At 36.9% G+C, this 18,000-nt stretch overlaps 2 protein-coding genes and 1 pseudogene across 3 annotated transcripts; 1 reads left to right on the forward strand and 2 right to left on the reverse strand.

The window, feature by feature from the left end:
• The first annotated feature begins 350 nt into the window (after positions 1–350).
• LOC116135016 (probable ATP-dependent DNA helicase CHR12) lies at positions 351–10,615 on the forward strand. The gene is made up of 12 exons (XM_031420715.1): positions 351–775; positions 1,797–1,953; positions 2,605–2,669; positions 3,067–3,255; positions 3,716–3,865; positions 5,198–5,590; positions 6,292–6,551; positions 6,735–6,953; positions 7,285–7,492; positions 7,580–7,733; positions 8,551–9,153; positions 9,795–10,615. The coding sequence occupies exons 1-12, from the start codon at positions 542–544 to the stop codon at positions 10,529–10,531; spliced, it is 3,369 nt and encodes a 1,122-aa protein (XP_031276575.1). The 5' UTR covers positions 351–541; the 3' UTR covers positions 10,532–10,615.
• An 866-nt stretch (positions 10,616–11,481) lies between these two features.
• On the reverse strand, positions 11,482–14,611 carry LOC116135040 (RAN GTPase-activating protein 2). 2 transcript variants are annotated; one of them, XM_031420747.1, is made up of 2 exons: positions 14,467–14,610; positions 11,482–13,647 (listed from the first exon to the last, which is right to left on the reverse strand). In XM_031420747.1, exon 2 carries the CDS (start codon positions 13,588–13,590, stop codon positions 11,929–11,931), a length of 1,662 nt encoding a protein of 553 aa, XP_031276607.1. In that variant the 5' UTR covers positions 13,591–13,647; positions 14,467–14,610; the 3' UTR covers positions 11,482–11,928. The 2 variants fall into 2 exon arrangements, with proteins under 2 accessions (XP_031276607.1, XP_031276606.1); XM_031420746.1 differs by having other exon boundaries at positions 11,484–13,601; positions 14,467–14,611.
• Positions 14,612–15,521: 910 nt separating this feature from the next.
• On the reverse strand, positions 15,522–17,800 carry LOC116135063 (annotated as a pseudogene).
• Positions 17,801–18,000: the final 200 nt, after the last annotated feature.

Below are 18,000 nucleotides of genomic sequence, written 5' to 3' on the forward strand. Positions count from 1 at the left end.
GTATTTTAAAAATAAAATAAAATAATATATACAAAATAATCCGTATAAAGTAATATAATAGAGGTGGATGGAAAGGGGCGTTAAATAATAGATATACAGTATTACTTTACACATTAATTAACAATAATGAAGCCCAACAAAAATTGAACTTAAAAATGGCATAAATAATCAGATCATAATCAACAGGGGTAGATATGTCATTTGAAAGAAGAATAGAGGCGTGTTTGGTGATTGAAAAATAGATAGGGCGGTTTCCGCAATTCTCTCAAAATTTATCTTCCTTATACATACGGGAAAAGGAGAAAATAAAATAAAATAAAATAAAATAAAATAAAAGAAAGAAAACGCCGAGGGTTTTTGCGAAGCGAAACAAAGAAAGAGGCGATTATACAAAAACGCGCACACATTTACATATTGAAAGAGTGAGTGGGTATGTGTGTGTGTGCGAGTGTTATCTCTTAAACACCAGATAAATTCTTTTCAAAAAACCGTTTAAAAAACAAAAAAAATATAACCGTTGATTACATTCGCGCGCGCCCCCATGGTGGCTCAGCTTGAGGAGAGTGTGACTCCCTCTCTGGACCATGTTGAGAGGACAAAGTCTCTGATCTGTGCTTTGAACTTCATATCTCGAGACCTCCCTCTACCTCCTGAATTATTCGACACCGTTTCATCCATCTATTATGGCCACCAAGAGGGCGTTACCGAGGTTCTTGATGATGGGGTCCATGGTGCCGATGGATCTGACCAGACAGCCGTGGCTGAAAAGGGTTTGGTAAGAGTTTTCAAAGTTACCCTTTTGATTTTTCGGTCTCTGGTGTTGGAAATTATTGTAAATTTAGGGTTTTTGTGGTGTTTTTAAGGTGCCCTTTTGGTGTTGTGGTTTGTTGTGCGGGAAATTGTTGTGAATTTGGGTTTTCTGGTGTTGCTGACGAAATACCCTTTTGTTGGCAAAGTGTTTTAATGTTGTGATTGTGTGATTTCGGGGTTTTATTGTGCTTTTTCCTTTTTTTTTGTGTTGTTTTGGGGAGTATTCTGACTTTGTTTTTCTTGTGCTGGGTTTTGGTTTCTTGTGTCTACGTTTCTGGTGCTTTTAAGGTTTTGGTGTGGAAATTTGTGTTGTTGGAGGGAGGTATTGGGATTAGTTTTGATTGAATTTATGAGGTTTTCGTGGAATTTGTTATCTTGTTGATATAGGGATGTGCTTTTATTCTTGCATTTCGTGTTTTCTGAAGGAGATTTTGGGGATAGGTTTACTTTTGAGTGTTCTTGGTGCTTAGGGTGGCTACGTTTGAAGAGTTTGTTCATATGATCTTAGCAATTTGTGGACATAACGCACTCTAAGTTTTGTTTCTGATTTTCTTAAATTGAATTTCATGTTTTGCATTGTTAACCGTTAAGATATGAACGTGTTATGCAATTTGGGTTGGTTTTGGTTAGATCTTCTGTATGTAAAAAAGGCTGAAAAGTAGTACTTATAGATGCTGGCTCTGGTTTTAGAACACTAATTGAGACAGTTCTAGTGCAATATGTAATGAAACATGTTCATATTAACATAAGCTTTGGGATCTAGTCTTCTTCAGAATTAAGTGCATAATATCATCTTTGTTGTATGCATCTTAACAAAGCTATTAAAAGACCAACTTATACTAGCAGAGAGTCCTGTTCTTCATATGGAGATGTAACTGTAACATAATCTATTATTCCTTTTAAAGTGGATGTAGCGCCAGTCTTTGAAGAGTTAATTTACAGTGTTTTATTTTGGTTTTGAATTTTGATTTAAATTCATGCGGCAGGATGGTCCTAAGATTCCTAATGGAGCAGATTTGATGAGTGACTTTGAGAATGCACTGTCTAAGCAACGGCAAAAATGCATGTCAGGCACTGGATTGAAAGATTCAAGGGAAAATCGCTATCAGAGCCACGTTCAGCACCGATTAAATGAACTTGAAGGTTATTATCATTTGGAATGAACTTCAACTTGTTATCATCTATTTTTTTGAACGTATGTTAGCCCTAGAAAAATTATGTATGATTGAAATTGGAAAGTATTAACTTATGTTGTTTCTTGGTGCATCTAGTCTTTGAGAATTGCATCAGTGAAGTTTAAATAAGCATTGTTAGAGCTTGGTTTGTTCAAAATTGCTTTTGTTAAACTCATAAAGATTTACTTGTTTATAGAATTTGCTGGTTAAACCATTTAATTATCTTTCGTGGTAGTTATCTTTTTGCTTTTACATGAATATCTAGGTTAGAAGTTGAAGCTTTAAAGTTTGCGTGATTTAAATAAACAAAAGTGGATGTTTGTATAACATTGAAAGCCATTGTTATATTTTCTTTCACTTTATTTTCTGGCATTATTTCCTTTTTCTTGAGCTGTAATTTGTAATTTACTTTTTGAAAACCAATTGGAATTATCAATTCGTCCTTCCCAACCACATTTTCAGGTTGGGAACTTCCTCTGAAGCACTGGCAGACTAAATTACTTCAATTGTTCACCATGAAAACTCATTGTCAAGTTCTTTCAAATTAACCATTATCAGTTTTGAGTTAGAGTTTAGATAACTATTGAGCAGCACTAATATATCTATGCTTTAAATTCAGAATTGCCTTCAAGTAGAGGTGAGGAGCTGCAGACAAAGTGCTTACTTGAACTCTATGGACTAAAGGTACAGTTGATACATTTAAGTTTCTGTCAAAAAGTTGTTTTGTTTTATTATTTATGTTTGGTCTTCTTCCCAATTGATTACTTGCATGAATATGTACGCCACATTTTACCTAAAATATCTGTCATGAACTGAAGGTAGGAAAGCATTTGGTTGATATAGGGTGAGTACTGTGATTGTTTTATGGGAATTTTTTTGAAAATAAACCAACTCTGCTAAATTAACAAGTGAATCATATACAAGTGCAGTGTCCTGTCTTACATTTGACAGTTTTATTGAACATGCCACTTAAGAAGTTCCTAGGTTGATGGTAACCATAGATTGTGTGTGTTTGTTTTCTTTTGTTATTGGGGGATAACATGGTTTCTGTTCTTCTGGCCAACGAACTTCTTCCTTATAGTTAGCAGGGTTGCAAAATAAGGTTCGGTCTGATGTGAGTTCGGAATACTGGCTTCGCTTGAACTGTGCATTTCCTGAAAAGCAACTGTTTGATTGGGGCATGATGCGATTGCGCCGTCCTCTGTACGGGGTTGGAGATGCTTTTGCCATGGAAGCTGATGATCAATTCAGGAAGAAGCGGGATGCTGAGGTAATATCAATAAATACCTTTATATTTTGAGAAGGTGGTTTTCTAGTTTTTATGTGGTATCTCTAAATAGTGTAGCACTTACTCTTGGAATGAGTTGATTCTCAGCAGTTTGTTAGATCCAGCTAAGAATGCCATTTATATTGATTTTTGTTGATTGTTGTAACTAACTAACTATAGTGTATCTGAAATTATAAAAAGGATGAAGTACCCACAATATAATTACCAGGTTTACCTTTTTAGGATTTAGAAATCTGTGGACATTGATTAGTAAATCCAACTTTGATATGTGTATTTGACCAAAGAGGGATGCTATATGAAAAATCAATAGATTTTAAGATCATGTTCTGCTTTTAATTGAACAATATATATTAGTGAATTTTTTTTTTTTTTTTTTTTTTGGTACCAGATATATAAAAAAGTCCTTGCATTTTGCTGATTAGTAAAAATTCTTTTGATGCAGAGGCTGTCAAGGTTGGAAGAGGAGGCAAGGAACCAAATCGAGACTAGAAAAAGAAAATTTTTTGCTGAAATACTTAATGCTGTCCGTGAATTCCAAGTGCAAATTCAAGCTTCTGTAAAACGCCGAAAGCAAAGGAATGATGGAGTCCAGGTATGTAGTTTATCTCTTTATATTGCTCCCTTTTACCGTTTCTCCATGCATGATAATTTGAATAGGAGTTGGAGATGGGAGGTAGCATGGAAAATAGGTTTCAGAAATGCTGTCTGAAAATCATATAAACATGTTAGGTTGTTTTGATTGAAAATGTCAGAAGGACAAACAAAATGTAAAGTGGATGTAAAATAGAGATCATAGGAAGATAATTTATGAAGCTATATAGACATTTTAACTGTTTTTTTTTTTTTTTTTTTGAGAAAGCCTGAAAGTATTGGTATAAAGTCATAAATAAGAATTATAATGGAACTTCATTAAGATCTAAGATTTCATTATGAATTCCAACAACTTGCAACTTTGATTAGTAGCTTTCTAAGTGCTTGCGAAGAACCATGATTTCACTTGGATACAAGTGGAAAAAGAAATTTAAAACCTTTTCTTTATGTTTTTTTTTTTTTCAGCCAGAATATTGAGTGTATTCTATCCTTACATAATCTTTGATTGGGAAAAGGGAAAGAGAAGGGGAAGGGTAAAGCAAGGAAAAAAAGGCACCTCCATTTTCCTTTCTCCTCTATTTGGTTATAAGAATAACCACAAGCGGGAAAGGAACTAGTTGTCACGTTTTATTGTTTAGTTTCCTTCAGTAGAGAGGGAAACAGAAGATAAGAGTAGCCATTATATGTTAATTTGCCCATTAAACCTGAATATGTTGAAATATATATATGGTCATGTTTATAATTTTAAATGTAGGACTAGAATAAAAATATAAAATGGTTCTGGCCTTATTCTTTTAATTTCGCTACTGCCCATTTATGGAAAGATCGATTTTGGTGGGTTTGAAGATATGGAATATCCTGCTCTGTTCCATCCCTCTCATTATTTCTTAGCCAATCACATAAATAGTATTGTCTTTGTCTTTTTTACTTTCCTTCCTGCCTTTCCTTTCAACCAAACAAGCATTAATGATGACTGTTGTTACAATCACTAATAGTTGAAGACGTTTCAACAAATCTAGTTCTTGAAGTTGACTAGCTCTAATTTATCTTGTTTTGTGCGTTTCTTAGAAAAAGTTGTTTATGTTTTTTATAGATAAATTTAGGGAAATTTTCATATCCACTTGTTCTTAAAAATTTTCATATCCTTTTGTTATACTTATTCCATAAAAAAAGAGAAAGAATTCCTGGAAGAAACAATTTTATGCTAGTCTGCAGATTATTTTGTGTAATTCCAAAAGATATATATAATTATTATAGTCAGTTGAGTGATATGTTATTGCTGGTTAATATTGTTATTTTTAATGGATCCCTTATATGTTTCATACTGTAACAGGCATGGCATGGAAGGCAAAGGCAACGTGCTACACGGGCTGAGAAATTGAGGTTCCAAGCTCTAAAGGCTGATGATCAAGAAGCATACATGAGGTTAGTCAAAGAGAGCAAGAATGAGCGGTTAACCACGCTTCTTGAAGAGACAAATAAGCTTCTTGTTAACTTGGGAGCTGCCGTTCAACGTCAGAAAGATGCTAAACATTTAGATGGCATTGAACCCTTGAGAGACTCAGAAGACGATTTGCTTGACTTGGATGCTTCAGAGAATGGAACTCCTGGGGATTCACCTTCTGAGGAAGATGAAATTATTGATTCTGATCGTAATGACGAGTCTGCTGATTTACTTGAAGGTCAGAGGCAGTATAACTCTGCAATTCACTCAATTGAAGAGAAGGTAAAGAAGAAGCCTTGTTGTCTGTCGAATGTTATTTCTACTCTGTTAACTTTTCTGTGCAGGAATTTTTTTAGTTGACCTATGTTGTTTTATATTCTTATGAATTTCGTTTGGCTTTGTAATTGGACTATTGGATTTGACATTTAGACTGCCAAATTGTTGTATTTTTATTTAGAGACTACTTTGTCATATGATGATCATGTAATAGAAGGGGTATATTTCTCTCTTTTTTGTGGAGGACTTAAACCTTGTTCTGAAAATTGCCTCTTGACGTTTTCTTCAAGCTCATATGTTGCTTTGCCAGTCCAAACTTTCAATGTTATCAAACTTGTAAGATCACCTAAATTGTTTTCATGGTTGTATAGGAGTTCTTTCATTTGAAGAGTGGACTTGATTTTTGAGCTAATCTTAGCATACAGGGCCAGACAATCTTGGCTGCTTGCTTTAAAATTGCTCAACCTATCTGGCATGCAATTGTCTATCTGTCAAATATCTGCTAAATGCTTCTGTACAATACCTTGGAAGTTAAACATATGTTGCTTTATGATTGCTAATTACTTAATTAGTCCTCTTCTTTTTTTGTTTAAATTTCTGATGGTGTAAACCATAATGATTGAGTTCTCACAAAATTTTTCTTTTTCTTTATATTATCTGTCACTCACTCTACTTAGAGAACCTAACCGAATTTATTTTTACCTCAGGTAACTGAGCAACCGTCCTTGCTTCAAGGTGGAGAATTGAGGCCATACCAGATAGAAGGGCTCCAATGGATGCTGTCGTTGTTCAATAACAACCTAAATGGAATTTTAGCTGATGAGATGGGACTGGGAAAGACAATTCAAACAATTTCTTTGGTTGCATATCTCATTGAGAACAAGGGTGTTATGGGGCCCCACCTAATAGTGGCTCCAAAGGCTGTGCTACCCAATTGGATCACTGAATTTTCAACATGGGTTCCCAGGTAAGCACAGAGCATTTTTTAAGACCAATCTCTCTATCCATATGCATGCATGTCTTTGTGTGTATGTGCATCGTGCATGGAACTTTATGCATTTTCTTGTCGTTCCAGTGTTGCAGCAGTTGTTTGTGATGGACCACATGTAACTTTATCTTGAATTGCTTATGCATTTACTTTCCAATACAGTATTGCAGCAGTTGTTTATGATGGACGACCAGATGAGCGAAAGGCACTAAGGGAGGAGTACTTTACAGAGAGAGGAAGATTTAGTGTGTTGATCACACATTATGATCTCATAATGAGAGATAGACAATATTTGAAGAAAGTTCACTGGATCTATATGATTGTTGATGAAGGGCATCGTTTAAAGAATCATGAGTGTGCTCTTGCAAAGACTATTGCCGGGTATGATGTCTGGGGTAGAATTTATTATTTTTCTTCCAATTGTTTTTGCTGAATCTGTTGCTATGTTTCAATAAAATGTGTATACATCCCACCTTCGTTTATTGTTGCCTGTTAGGGGCAGTATTATTTTGTAAAAACCTTCTCAGTTCTGAATTGCTTCTTTGCACTTTCAAGTGATCTCTCTGGTCATGTTATATATTACCTTTTCATAGCTATGATGAACTTTGTCCCAAGCTGATCTTTTTTATTGGCTGCGCAATATCATTTTGGGGCATTACCATGACAAAACAATAAAGATAAGACTATTATGATCAATTTTACTTATATGCAGGTATCAGATTCAACGTAGACTTTTGTTAACTGGGACACCAATCCAGAATAGTTTGCAGGAATTATGGTCCCTCCTCAATTTTCTCCTCCCAACCATTTTCAATTCCGTCGAGAACTTTGAAGAGTGGTTCAATGCTCCCTTCATGGATCGGGGTCAGGTTGCTCTTACAGATGAAGAGCAATTGTTGATTATTCGTCGTTTGCATCATGTAGGTGTTGCTCCTAGGTTTCATGTCTTTTTTTTTTTTTTTTTAATTTTGGACTTCTTTATCTTAGTGGATTTACTTGGTTGTCAGGTTATAAGGCCATTCATTTTGAGGAGGAAAAAAGATGAGGTAGAGAAGTACCTTCCTGGGAAATCCCAGGTCATACTTAAATGCGATCTGTCAGCATGGCAAAAAGTATATTACCACCAAGTGACAGAGTTGGGCAGAGTTGGGCTAGATACTGGTCTGTAGCTTCTTCTTCTATATGCCATCTATCAGCATCCATTTCTAGTTATCTGTCAAGTGGTTAATTCCTATATTCAAGTGAAAGAAAACTCTTCATCCCCTACCCATCTGTCCCACCGGAACAACCTGCTTTCTTAGTTCCTCCATATATCTCTGAGTGCTAAATTGCTTGGTTTGATAAACATTGCCAATAGAAATTTTAGGCTCTTTGTAACAGGAATTGCTTCTACTCTTATGCACTCAAATGGTCAAATACATCATTAAGACCTTAAAAATGTCAACCAAACGGTGATTCTGGCAATTCATTTTTAATAGCTATCAAGTTTTTCATATGTCTGTTATTGTTCATCCGCAACTTTTCCTTAAGAAAACTGCATGATAGTTTTATTTTTACATCTGTTTTTGTTTTCTTTTGGTGAATGTAGTTGCACCCTTTCTTTTTTTCTTTTAGTTGGGATAAATTTTTTCATTGTTTACTGAGACTTCAAAAATTTTCAGATTCTAGGAGATCAAAGAGTCTGCAGAACTTGTCGATGCAGCTCAGAAAGTGTTGTAACCACCCATACCTTTTTGTTGGAGAATACAATATGTGGCGCAAGGANACGGTGATTCTGGCAATTCATTTTTAATAGCTATCAAGTTTTTCATATGTCTGTTATTGTTCATCCGCAACTTTTCCTTAAGAAAACTGCATGATAGTTTTATTTTTACATCTGTTTTTGTTTTCTTTTGGTGAATGTAGTTGCACCCTTTCTTTTTTTCTTTTAGTTGGGATAAATTTTTTCATTGTTTACTGAGACTTCAAAAATTTTCAGATTCTAGGAGATCAAAGAGTCTGCAGAACTTGTCGATGCAGCTTAGAAAGTGTTGTAACCACCCATACCTTTTTGTTGGAGAATACAATATGTGGCGCAAGGAAGAGATCATCAGAGCATCTGGAAAATTTGAGCTACTTGATCGTTTACTCCCAAAACTCCATAGATCTGGGCATAGAGTCCTACTTTTCTCACAGATGACTCGTCTCATGGACATTCTCGAAATATATTTGAAACTAAACGATTTTAAGTTTCTTAGACTTGATGGCTCGACAAAGACAGAGGAAAGAGGGACATTACTCAAGCAATTTAATGCTCCAGACTCTCCCTACTTTATGTTTCTCTTGAGTACTCGTGCTGGAGGACTTGGTTTGAACTTGCAAACAGCAGATACTGTAATAATCTTTGACAGTGATTGGAATCCACAAATGGACCAACAGGCGGAGGATCGGGCCCATCGAATTGGACAGAAGAAAGAAGTCAGGGTTTTTGTGTTGGTTAGTGTTGGATCGATTGAAGAGGTAATCTTGGAACGTGCTAAGCAGAAGATGGGCATTGATGCCAAGGTTATCCAGGCTGGACTTTTCAATACAACTTCCACTGGTATGTTTTACTTGAACTTAATGCAGTGACTTGGAAATATTCATTATATTTTTTTTCCTTAAATTGAAAGAATGAAATAGTATTTTCTGTCAACTTTGCTCCACGCTACTGCATTTCTATCTCTACTGTTTCATAAAAACTTGAATGTGCTGTTACGGTGCTACCCCTATAAAATGCTGCCGTTGCCATATGTAAAATTTTCTTCAAGTTATTATTGAACTTTTTTGGTTTTAGTAACTTAAAGTTCATTTCATACCTATGCTATGTTTCATTCTGTGTATAAAATTGTGGTGGAAGATTGTGGTTTTTTTTTTTTTTTTTTTTTTAAGAGGAAGTTTTATATACGTAATCTGTGACCATGTCTACTAGCACATGCTGAGAAACTCCTGAAATGATGTCCTTGTCTTGCTCGTTGCCCCATATGGCTCATCTCTTTCTTTGGATTAACTGAACACCAGATAAATTAATTTTATATGCCGTTTGCTTACCAATCATTTGCTTGCTATTTTCATATATTCATGCTGACAAAATTCTTCTGAAATGAGCACTTTTTAGTCCTGACTTCCCCTTGTGGCTCTTCTCTTTGTTTGGATTAACAAAATGTCAAAATGAATTAATGTGATATTTCTGTGTTTCTGCAGCTCAGGACAGAAAAGAGATGTTAAAGGAGATAATGCGTAAAGGTACAAGCTCTCTTGGAACAGATGTACCAAGTGAGAGAGAAATCAACCGTCTCGCAGCCCGCTCAGATGAGGAATTTTGGCTGTTTGAGAAGATGGATGAGGAGAGAAGGCAAAAAGAGAACTACCGATCTCGTCTTATGGAAGAGCATGAAGTTCCTGAGTGGGCATATTCTGCACCTGATAGTAAGGAAGATCAGAACAAAGGTTTTGAACATGATAGCAGCAAAATTACAGGAAAACGGAAAAGGAAGGAAGTGGTTTACGCTGATACATTAAGTGATTTACAATGGATGAAAGCTGTGGAAAATGGACAAGACATATCGAAGCTTTCAACTAAAAAGAGAAGGGACCATCTTCCATTGGAGGGCAATGAAACAGTTAGTAATAGTACAGGTGCAGAGAAAAAGGTATTAGAAGTGAAGAATGAGAATCTGCCTACTGCCAGTGAGGGAACAAGTGAGGATACCTATGGTTCGGCCCCAAAGAGACTGCAGTTTGAGAGGGGAAATTCAGAAAAAGCTGAATATCAGAGTGTTGAAAAGCCTGAACGTCAAGGTGTTCAAGGAAGTTATTTGAATGGGCATTTATTTACATGGACTACCCACAAGAAGAAGAGATCAAGTTATGTCGTCCAGAGCTCATCATCTGATTCTAGAGGGCAGAACTCAAATGGAAGAGGAAACGTGTGGAATTAATATAAAATGACTTGGCGAAAATGACAGGATGAACCTGAACAGTCCCTGCTCATTCTAGTTGTCTCAAAGTTGCTGGAATTTCATACAGCATGACAAAGTTGCTGGAATTTCATAGCAGGAGCTGTTGTTTAGCTCCGAAGTTTGGGTTCTCAAGCGACAAAGATAAAGTGATTTTTTAACTGGTGTGGTCATGGCATATTCTCCAGTTCCCAGTTATTTCTAAAGTGTTTTCCGCCAATATAAGCTGTATGTAAAACTGCCGCATTAATGAATGATCCTTCTAATCTCACTATTAATGTTGGTTCGTCAAATTGGCTTTCTTATTTGGCGTCTTAGTCTCATAGTAAAGCTGCTTCTGCTGTTACATTTTTCAATTTCTATAATCAGAAACTGGATAGCCAAGCTGATAAAAACTTGATGTGCGGCATAGTGTTGTAGGTTTTTGGTAGGAGAAGAGACAGAACCTAAATGAGTTGTACGTTAATTTACAATTACAATGTAGATCTTAACAAGAAAAAGAAAACCATGCCGGGTAATCAAAGGAAAAACAGTAGGGAAAGTGTTATTAAACATGCGCATCATGTGATCGAAAATTAGTGCCAACAATGTTATGTCAATGGTGATTTATACATGTAGTACGATTATCATTTTTCTAGTGCTTAAAGAAGCGTTTAATTAGAATGTCAATATGTATACAGACTTTGAAGAAGGGTATTCATCTGAAAAACCTTCTTTTTTTTTTTTCTTTTCAATCCTGAAAATCTGATTTTGCAAGACAATCTCGTTTTCTAGTGTCACGCAAATTATGGATCCATGCAATCAAGTTCTTCCTAACAAATGTTGATAGTTTCCATATCTATGCAATCGAGTCCTCATATCTAATTCCCTAAGTTTCTCCCTGGACGTTGAATTTTTTGTAGAATTTCTCTTTGTAAATGCTCAACTTCGGATAGGATTCTCAAAACGGGTTTTAGAAGACATAAAAACTTCCAGAAAAGACTGATTTCCACAGTATGTCCAAGTAATAATCATTTTAGCCATAGGACATAATACATGAGCGCACCTCAAGCACTCATAACAATATTTTTGACATTGCATCATTAGCAATATCAGAGTGAATCTGTTACAAGATCTGCTAACACATTGAATGACTTGAAAATCTAGAGGTTCCAGAAGAAAAAACTTCGGAAGACTCCCCTAAAAATTATCTACTGCTACAGACAACATACTCTAGGCCTCCACTAAACAAACAGCTACTACCCTGCTCAGCTAATGCATGGGGAATTAACAGAATAGTTAATCCAAAATGCTGTCAATCATCTCCCACTATTGTTGAGGTCCCACGATGTTACAAGTGCAGCAAATTCTATATTAAGACACCTAAAATAAGAGAATCTTTAATCATCTTGACCACCAACTTCAAGATTCTTCAGCTTCGATTCCAATTCATCCTCATTACCTTCGCCCTCTCCAGATTCTTCATCACCTTCACCTCCTTCAGGGTCATTCTCATCCAAAGGTCCAAGTAAATCAGTAGATTTCTTAAATATTTCTTTCATTTCATCGATGCCTTCTTCAGAGATGATATTTGAATTAATGTTCAGCAGCTTAAATCCCGGTTTTTTAATGACCACCTGTGCCAAGAGTCGAGCTCCAGCCCGTCTTATAAAGTTGGCGCTCATATCAACTTCCTCCAGCTGGTTATGCCCCTCTTCTAAGGCCTTGCTAATGTGGACAGCACCTTCATCTTTAAGTTCATTTTCAGCCAAGTTTAACTTGACCAGATGCTGCTTCACTGCTATACAAGCAGATATAACAGGAGCAGCTTCAGCTGTCACGTCATTCCCAGCCAGCTCCAGGACTGCAAGCAAAGGAGCAGATTCCTTGAGGGCATTGACTATAGCAATTGTACCCTGATCTTCCAAGTTGAGATAGCTTAGGTAAATCTCAGTGAGATCTGCATGCCTAGAAAAAGCTTTACTTAAAGCAACTCCAGCATCCACTCCAAACATGTTATCACGCAGGTCAAGCTTCTTCAAATGGGTACAACTCTCAAGTGCTTCGGACAGTGCAATTCCACCTTCTGAGCCTATCCTAGTTGAGGAGCTGCGAAAATCCTCTAACAAGGTTGAATGCTTCACGACCTCAGAGATAGCAAGAGCCCCTTCATCACCTGTCATGTTATTATGAAACTGAAGGACCTTAAGCTTCTCTGTGGAGGGAATCAATTCACAAACTGCACGTGCAGCTTCTTCTGAGATACCATCATTCATTAAGTAGAGCTCCTCCATGGAACTCTGTGATTTCAGGAGGGGCCCAAAAGCCCTGACACCCTTCTCACCCAAGGCATTATTCGAGAGGTTTAGAGACTTCAAAATGCTACCTTCCAGGGCAGCTGCGAATATTTTCATAACTTCAAGAGCCTCTGCTTCTGGTCTTCCTGCAATAAAATCTGAGATGTCAACTTCCTTCAACTGACTCTTGAGGGAAACCAAAATGGGCTCAGCAACTTTGGCTGCTCCTAAACCAAAGCTTCTATTGCTAAAGCATATCTTAGTGTAAGAATTTCCAGGCTCCTTTAATGGCCTTAAGATCTCCTCAGCCTTCTCTGCCTCAAGAAAGGATCGCTTTCCTTTAGATATATCAAACAAGGTTTCATGAGCTGCACTGACTTTCTCAGATTCCAGCTCTTGCTTGTCATCCTTGGTCTCCTCAGATGCTAAAACACCTCTTTCTTCCTTAGTTCCAGGGCCTCTCTTAAGAACTTCCAGCAAAAGCTTACTGCATTCCCTTGCATAAAGCTGGACTGCAGAACTTCCATCACCATCAGGCTCTTTCTCATAGTGCTGATTTGCAGTGGTGAAAGCCGTATCCTCAATATTTTTTGCATTTTCTTCAGCCTCTTCCAAGGTCAAAACACCATATCTCTGGGTGAAAATGGATTTAGATGTGAGATTGTTAGTCATACGTTCCACAAGCATTTGGCGTGTGTTTTGGCTTGGAGGCCATAGTTTAATTGAGAAAGAACGGCGTTGTGAATTCTCTGTTGTGGCATCCATTGCAGAACAACCTACAGATAAGGGCCAGATATATCTTAACTACCTCAATAATAAACGCTGAAATGAAATTACAAGAAAAAATTATTAGAACTGCCAAACTAACAAGCAGAATGATACTAAACAATAAGGAAACATTGAATCTTCCTTTAGCACATTGTCAAATTAAATTTAAAGGGTTTTTCAAGCAACGCGAAAGACATGCTTAGCACTGGATGGAGAAATAACCTTAATCCATGTAAATAATGAGATAAACATTTAATTGTTAGTGAAGACATCAACTAACAATCTTGCGAAAAGCAGAGGAAATGTACCTAAACAAAGACAATAGTGAAAGAAAATAACAAATTGTTGAATGAACTGGATTAAAAATTAAGGTCTTCCAATTAACTAAAACTAAGAAAATAAACAGGGAATTGGAAAAATAGGAGATACACTTCAGACTCAATTTTGTTCTTCAAAAGAGACTTACTGTCTTCACATTTTCAATCTGTTTTCTTTTATATCACTCAGATCTTCCCAACTACCAAACTAAAACGTTCATTCAATACATCGCTAAAATAACTTTCTTCTTTCCCAATAGGCTGACGTAAAATAAATCTCTAATAAAAACTGTTTACATGAAAGCCTAATCAAACATGCAAATGCAGTACAAATACAACAGAATAACTAACAGAAGATCTAAAACGTTTATAACAAGAAGGCATATTAGGAAATGAGACAATAAATAGGCAATAGAAAAGCTAAAATCATCGAAAAGATTCCAACTTTTCAAAAATAAGAAACAGATCTGAAGCAAAAAGAAGCATTTAGCACACTCACAAGTGTTATTGAATTTAGAGTTCAAAACGTTATAAATGTAAAATAAAAAAATTATACCTTGTTTGCACTCTCTATTTGGCTCTCAAAATCTGAATCTCCTGGTTGCGTTAATTCAGGGGAAATGTAGAGAGAGAAAGAAGAGAGGGGTGGAGTGGAGGGAAAAGGGAACTGAACCGAGAAAGTGATAGAGAGCGAAATGTTAGGTTTTCGAATCTACAATTAAGGTGGCGTTTGGTTTAGTATTTTGATAGGATTTTAGGGATAGTATTGGGTTATTGGATATGGGAGTATTACGAGGTAAATTTTAAAATTTATAAAAAAGCCCTTAGGTTTACTAATTTAACTAAAGACCCTAACTATATGACAAAAACACCCCCACCACCTGCAGTGTCAGATTCCGGCCACCACCGCCGGAATCTGGCCGAAAATTTCGTTACGGCACAGACTTGTCGGTCTGTGCCGTAACACGTCGTTATGGCCTTTTCTGACCGAAAAGGCCAGATCTACGGCTGTTATGGCTGTCGACGGCCGGAAAAGGCCAAACGAGGGCCATCTTTGCCGTCGCTAGCGGCCAGATCTGGCCTTTTCCGGCCAGATCCACCACGGATCTGGCCGGAAAAGGCCACAGCGGTGAACTTCCGGCCATTTCTGGTCGAAGTTAGGCCTTTGTACAGATTCCGGCTATCACCGCAGTGGTTGCCGGAATCTGACAAGTTGGGTTGATGGGTGTTTTTGTTAATTTTTAAACTTTTTTTTTAGGGGGTATTTAGTGAAATTAATAACCTTATGGGGTTAAAATGTATTAAAAAAATGGTAATATTTTGAGAATATTGTACCAAACGCTATTTGGAGAATAGATCCAGAATAGGAATAAAATATTAACCAAACGCATACTAGTGATTAAACCGAGACGTGATGTTGGTTACGCCAGTAATTATGTTCCAGTTTCGTGATATTCCAGCTCTGTTTGCCACGTTGGGATGTTTCTATTATTCTATTTACAAACAGTATCCTACATTATATATTAAAAATTTAATTTAGTGGTTTTGTCTCTTTTATTTTAAAAAAAAGAAATAAAATTTGTTATTCCAATTTGGAATTGATTATCCTGTTCAAAACTTGAATTCCCCTGACACATCAACCAAACAAAGGTAACCCATTTATTTAAAATTACATTTGCATTCTATTTTAACTGGTCCACAAACTAGGGTGGTGCATCTCGTTCGGCCTTTCATCATTCAGATCATTATAGAAAAGACTTAGCGCACACACACACCCACGAAAAAGTAATGCCATCTTATTCCAAATCTTTTGATTGAACACTGATTTGAAGTTAATGAAACTAACTATAATTTGGCAATCACTTTCACTACAAGTTTTTTTTTTTTTTTTTAATTTTAATGTGGACCAACAAAGTTGGTTTATGGTTCGGAGATGTGGTAGCTCATGGTACTTTCGCTTATTGTTTTTATCTATATTTTCAATCATATTTTTCAAATGTTGTTTGTATGTTATTTCTAAAAATTAGTTTTTTTTTTAATTACTTGAGATCCTATAGTTTATTAATTTCATTAAATACCCCAAAAAAAGTTTAAAAACAACAAAAACACCTCCACCCCCCAATACCTGTTAGATTTCGGCAACCATCGCTGGTGATAGTCGGAATCTATCACAATAGTCACACAGCCACCGAAAATAGTCGATAATGGCCAGATCTGCCGTCAACGACGTCCATATCTTGGGCCGTCACTGACAGTCAGAATGGCCGTCGTTTCAACCTTTTCTGGCCGTCGCAGCCACACACGTTCGTAGATCTGGCCGAAAAAGGCCATAACAACCCGTTATAACACAGATCCGATCGGTCTATGTCGTAACGAAAATTTTTCAGCCAGATTCCAGCGATGGTGGTCGGAATCTGGCATTGCAGGTGGTGGGGGTGTTTTTGTCATTTTATATATTAGGGTCTTTAATTAAATTAGTAAACCTAAGAGTTTTTTCATAAATTTTTAAAATTTATCTCGTAATACTCCCCTATCCAATAATCCAATACTATCCTCAAAATTCTATCCAAAATAATAAACCAAACGCACCCTTACATATTTACATGGGTATTGGTGCTGGCCCTGGGCCACCTTCCTCAATAATACATCTGCAAAGCTGTCTTTTACTAACTCTAAAGACAAATCTCTGAATAATACATCCTCGTTACCTTCAGCCTCTCCAGATTCTTCGTCATCATCACCTCCTTCAGGATCATATTCCCATCCAAGGGTCCAAGCAAATCAGGAGATTTCTTAAATATTTATTTCACCTCATCAATGCCTTCATCAGAGATGATATTTGAATTAATGTTCAGCAGCTTAAATCCATGTTTTTTAATAATCTGTCACTTTTGCCAAGATTCGGGCTCTATCCCTTTTTATTAAGCTGGAGCTCATATCAACTTCCTTCAGCTGGTCATGCCCCTCTTCCAAGGCCTGACTAAATGTATAGAGCAACTTCATCCACAATTTCAGTTTCAGCCGAGTTTAACTTGGTAAGATGCTGCTTCACTTCTATACAAGCAAATATAGCAGCAGTAGCGTCAGCTATAAATTCATTCCCAGCCAGCTCCAGGAGTTCAAGTAAAGGAGTAGATTTCCAGAGGGCATTGGCTATAGCAATTGTACCCTTATCTTCCAAGTTTAGATAGCTCAGGTAAACCTCAGTGAGATATGCATGCCTGGAAAGAGCTATACTTAGGGCAACTCCAGCTTGCTTCTAAACATGTTATTGTGCAGGTCAAGCGTCTTCAAACGGGTACAATGCTCAAGTGCTTCTGACAATGCAATTCCTCCCTTTGAGCCTATCATAGTTGAGGTGCAGCGAAAATCCTCTAACAAGTGAGAATGGTTCACAACCTTAGAGATAGCAAGGGCCCCCTTCATCACCTGTTATGTTATGAAACTGAAGAACCCTAAGCTTGTCTGTGGAGGGAATCATTTAACAAACTGCCTGCACAGCTGCTTCTGAGATACCACAATGCACACCCTTCTCACCCAAGGCATTATTCGAGAGGGTTAGAGACTCCAAATTGCTACCTTCCAGGGCAGCCGAGAATATATTCATAACTTCAAGAGCCTCTGCTTCTGGTCCTCCTGCAACAGAATCTGAGAGGTCAACTTCCTTAACTGCCCTTGAGGGAAACCAAAATGGGCTCAGCAACTTTGGCTGCTCCTAAACCAAAGCTTCTATTGCCAAAGCACATCTTAGTAAAAGAATTTCCAGGCTCCTTTAATGGCCTTAAGATTTCCTCAGCCTCCTCTGCCTCAAGAAAGGTTCGCCGTCCTTCAGATATATCAAACAAGATTTCAGATGCTAAAACACATCTTTCTTCCTTAGTTCCAGCCATTGCAGAACAACCTATAGATAAGGGCCAGAAATATCTCAATTACCTCAATAAACAAAAGCTGAAATGAAAATACAACAAAGAATTATTATCACCAAACGTACAAAACAACAAGGAATCCATGGAATCTTCCTCTAGCCCATTGCCAATTTAAATTATAAGGGTTTCTCAAGTTCTATGAAAGACATGCTCAGCACCGGATG

The sequence above is a fragment of the Pistacia vera genome, unplaced genomic scaffold (assembly GCF_008641045.1).
Source record: "Pistacia vera cultivar Batoury unplaced genomic scaffold, PisVer_v2 Contig293, whole genome shotgun sequence".
Taxonomy (NCBI): domain Eukaryota; kingdom Viridiplantae; phylum Streptophyta; class Magnoliopsida; order Sapindales; family Anacardiaceae; genus Pistacia; species Pistacia vera.